Below are 4858 nucleotides of genomic sequence, written 5' to 3'. Positions count from 1 at the left end.
ATCTAAGTTCTAGTGCTAGTCCTGCATGTGAGTCCAAGTCCTTCTTCTTCCAGTCCTAATGCTAGACTCTTTATTTGAAATTTTAAAACATGTCATGTCATATCTAGAAAGTTTGGTGTATTGTAATAATTATACATTTTTGTATATATGAATCACAAATGAATTCAGAGAGTTGTGGTGTGTGGCACTATTTAATAAAAATACAAATATTATTGAAATAAGACCTTTTATACAGCTACTATGGAATAAAGAGACATATGAGATATAAGATATAAGAAGTTGAATTCATAGGGACACCAGGTCTTGAATTTGCAAGACTTCTAAGATATAACTTGGCAGTTTTGATTGACATCGTAGACTTAAACATAATGGAAAGTCTCTCTACATTATTGTAGTCTCTACTTGCATTCATTAGTATTTGATTTCATTTCAGAATTAACAGAAAATACAGCTCAGTACAGAGGTATCTTCAAAATTACAAAGAGACAACATGAGGCAGAGAGAAGAATGTACCAGTTTTAGTTTGTTTAATCTGACACTGCACTCGTTCTTATTAGGTAGCAACTCTGCCTGGTTCTGTTAACCATTTATTGCCAGAACTTTCTTCAACCCCAGAGTTTTCCTCAGTGCTGCCTTTACTTCCTTGTTCCTTAAGCTATAGATGATGGGGTTCAGCATGGATGTCACTGCTGTGTAGAAGAGGGCCAAGAGTTTGTCCATTCCTGGTAAGTGGCTAGACTTGGGCCTCAAGTAAGTAATAGATCCTGAGCCATAGAAGAGTGTGACTACAAGTAGGTGGGAGGAACAGGTGGAGAGAGCTTTATGGCGCCCCTCAGGTGAAGGCATCACCAGCACTGCAGCCAGAATTCTCACATAGGAAGAAATGATCAGCACAAATGGGCTAGATATGCAGAGGACTACTACTACAAAGATTGCAGTCTCATTTTGGGATGTATCTCCACAGGCAAGCGCCAGGACAGGTGGAAGGTCACAGAAGAAGTGGTCTATCTCACATGGTCCACAGAAGTCCAAGGAGAAAATAAAATTGGTTTGTCCCAACCCTACAATACATCCCATTCCCCATGAAATGATTGCCAAATGGGCACATACCTCACGACTCATTCGGGTTGCATAGTGGAGTGGGGAGCATATGGCTATGTAGCGGTCAAAGGCCATTCCAGCCAATAGGCAGCACTCAGTTATACCAAAGAATATGAAGAAAAACATCTGTGTGGCACAACCCTCCCGAGAGATCCCTCGGGCCTCACTTACAAGGCTCTGCAAAATCTTGGGTATGACTGAGCAAGTGTAGCCAATTTCCAGGAGAGACAAGTTGGCCAGAAAGAAGTACATGGGGGTGTGTAGGGCTGGACTGGTCAAGATGGCAAGGGCTATGAGTGCATTTCCTGTCAGTGATACTAAGAACATGAGGAGGATGAGGGTGAACAGGAGGAAGCATTCTCCAGGGACTTCAGAGAACTTCGCAAATATAAAGCGTTTCACAGACAAGCTGTTCTCCTGCCACAGAGAGCAGTTGATACTCATCTCCTGAAAGAAAGGACAGAAAATCATTACAACAATTCTTGCAGATGGGGGAAATTATTCACTTTGTCTATCTGTCTCTCTCCCACTCCCCAAGTCTCTCTCCCTCCCTCTCACGTGTGTGTGTGTAAAATATATCGAGGTACATGTGCCTGTACCATTCAGTACAAATTTCAAGTCTCTTGGTTAGTCTGCATCTTATTTTTTGAAACTCAGTCTGTTACTTGTATTTGTTTTTGCTAAAATGAATCACAGGTCCACCTTCTTTTGCCTTTCTCACCCTTAGAATTGGAATTACATATAAATACTGGATTGCCCAGTCTTTCATGGGTTCTATAAATACAAACTCTACTCCTCACACATGAATAGCAAGTATACTAATCACTGAACCATTTCTTTAGGATATCATTTTATTAATTCTAGAGCCTCTGGTAAATTAGCAATTTGTTAGTTAATTTAAAAAAAAATTCAGAACTCACCACACACCCTCATTTTCTTTTAAAAAATCAAATCCTTTCCTTATTCATACTACTAGATGAATTTTCCAATATATACTTAGTTGTCAACCATTAAATGGCAAAATCTTAGCTGGGAAAAGTTGTATATCCTTTACTCCAAAGAATTGTGTGCCTGAGGCAGAAAGTCACTGTGAGTTAAATGAGAGCCTAGATTGCAGAATGATACTGTGCTAACAAAGAAAAATGTAAACAGATGGTCAGTTGTCCATTTAGGTTCCATTTAAACAATTGCTTATGCTAGTATGAGAAGATACTTTCAAATTTATTTTTGTCTCCTCATTCATGTTAGCATTTGCCCTCTCTAAACATGCTCTTTCACTCCTCTCTCTCTCTCTCTCGGTCTCCTTTTCTCCCTCTCTCCCTTCCTTTCTTGAGACAGAGACTCACTTTTTACATACCATTTTTTTATCTCTGTATTTTCTTGTAGGGTCTTGATTCTTTCTCAGTAATATTTGTTGTTTATAGACTCTCATTTGTCAGTTAAATTTGCAGGTATATGTATACCTGTTGTATATTTTCAAATCTGTGAGGAGCTAGGCAGTGTCCTCAGTGACATAAATATAGAGGCCGTGGGAGAAATGTAGCCACAATAAGGAATGTTTAACTAGGGCTTAACTGATGACTTAAAATTATGGCCTTTGTAAATAGACTCATCCCACTTAAACTGTAGCCGCCCAATGCAAACATCTGCGTTAGTGATGAAGGCCCATGAGAATGAGGAAATGGAGGCAGTCCTCATGGAGGAATGGATGACAGTAAATACTGACAACCAAACAGTTTGTCCATATTTGTTCATTTTATACTTTTAGTACTTACAGGACATAGAAAATACAGCCTGACATAAGTATATTTTATACCTTCCAAAATTCAGAGTCAAATAAAAAAATTGCAGCATCAGAAGGTCTCGAAATACTTTAAAAACTATTATCTAATACAAATGCTACTCCATTGAGATATTTAAATTACTAACCAAAAAAATGAAGTGAAAAATTTGAAATCAGTAAAAATTTCTCTCCCTGTTCTTTGAAATCATTTTGAAAGTGCCAAAATCTGACTAAATTTTTTATGGCTTCTTGGTCTTCAGCTGTTGAGTTCATCCTCAGATGTTGATATTAATGAGATCAATGAGAATTGTATTTGAGATTCTTACCAGAAATTTCTATTTTCATAATAATGCATGAAATGATAACAATATCTCATATACTATATGTACACACATACCTGTACACATACAGATCTCAAGGTTCTTCAGATAGTTGGAAGTATCAGATAGGCTGCAATGGATAAGCCTCTGTCTCTAATCTTAAAGTAATCTTCAAGTAAAATTTCAGATTCACCAATTTGAACTGTTTCAATTTAAAGCTGCAAATATTTTGAAGCCCAATGTGAATACATAGTAACGTGTTTATTAAAGTGCAAAAATGCTTGCCCTGAGAAGCCTCTCGTGTAGGCAGTTAGGGCCATCTTGTGGCTATCCTCTGGAGTGACCAACCTAGTAACAGAATGAAACCATTCACATAGAGTTGTGATGTAGTATTACCCATAACATTTATGAGTTCTCCTTAATACATAGATTTTCAGTGTTATAAAGATCTCATGTGTCATAAACACTAGTAAGAATTAAAACATTAGAAATGTTCATTTGTAGACGACTCCTTATTTCATTCCCAAACTGCCCCCTCTTGTCTAAATGTTTTTTATCTTCTGTGAGCTGATGGAAAGCATGATACACTGTTAATTCTGTTTCTGAAACACAGCAGGATCTATGTAGAAATTCTCAGGAAATGCTCATTATCACCACCATGTAGTCACTATTGCTAGAAATTCTATAACAGTACACAGGGTTTATGTAGAATGTTAGGAGAAGATTATTAGGAGGCTCACCCCTGACTTCCCATTTTTCCCACAATCACTTACCAAAGGACCATTTGTCACCAGCTGAGTAACACTTTAGCTTGACACAATAAAAATTGTTGGATTACTTAACTAGATTAAGGTGCACTATGTAATTAGGGTCTCCACATCTCAGTATTGTGATGTTGATTTCCCATGGACTTAAGCTCTTTTCTGAGAAAGAAGCCATGATTCTGAGCTGACTGTGACATTCCTCTGAGATGGAGATGTTAAATAAAATAGCAGCAAGAACTCAACAGTGTTTTGAGTATCAGTTGTTCATTTTTACACTTTAGTTCACATTCTCTAAGTTCAGTATTGACAACTTAGTTGTAACACATACCTTCAATCCAGCACAAGATTGGAGAATTACACCTTTTGCTTCTGTTTAGCCACCTTCGGGTATTCTCTGTGCCCTCTCCTTACCATATTGTCATTATCATCTTTAAGCCTGTGCATTAAAAAACCTTTGTTGCAGTAAAGAATCACATCTGAGGTCAGGAGATCTGTGAATCCCTGGAGAGAACACTATGTCCTTTGAGGCAATAAATCATCACACATACACACACACACACACATGAGTTGAAAGATGATAGATACAGGAAGGTAAATAAATATAGATAGATAGATACATACATACATACATACATTACATACATACATACATTACATACATACATACATACATACATACATACATACATACAGGTTATAGTATTCACACAATGACATATCTGAGACTTCCACATTCTAGAAAACAATGGTTATGATCATATTTTACTGTTATCCTCTGTGCTCAGAGATCTGATTCTCTCACTCTCCCCAAGAGACTTTTTAGTTTTTTCTCACTCAAGTGTGTCAGGAGGCAGTCTGAGTCTCCTCTTGAGAGTCAGTCTGGACAGCTC

The 4858-nt window shown here is 37.5% G+C and overlaps 1 protein-coding gene across 1 annotated transcript; it reads right to left on the bottom strand.

Moving 5' to 3' along the window:
• Window positions 1-579: 579 nt before the first annotated feature.
• LOC116074867 (olfactory receptor 10C1-like) lies at window positions 580-1572 on the bottom strand. Its single transcript, XM_031347759.1, has one exon. It carries the CDS (start codon window positions 1570-1572, stop codon window positions 580-582), a length of 993 nt encoding a protein of 330 aa, XP_031203619.1.
• Window positions 1573-4858: the final 3286 nt, after the last annotated feature.

This window comes from Mastomys coucha, unplaced genomic scaffold (assembly GCF_008632895.1).
Source record: "Mastomys coucha isolate ucsf_1 unplaced genomic scaffold, UCSF_Mcou_1 pScaffold3, whole genome shotgun sequence".
NCBI lineage: Eukaryota > Metazoa > Chordata > Mammalia > Rodentia > Muridae > Mastomys > Mastomys coucha.
Note: the sequence above shows the minus strand (reverse complement) of the source record. Positions and strands in the feature narration are given on the sequence as shown.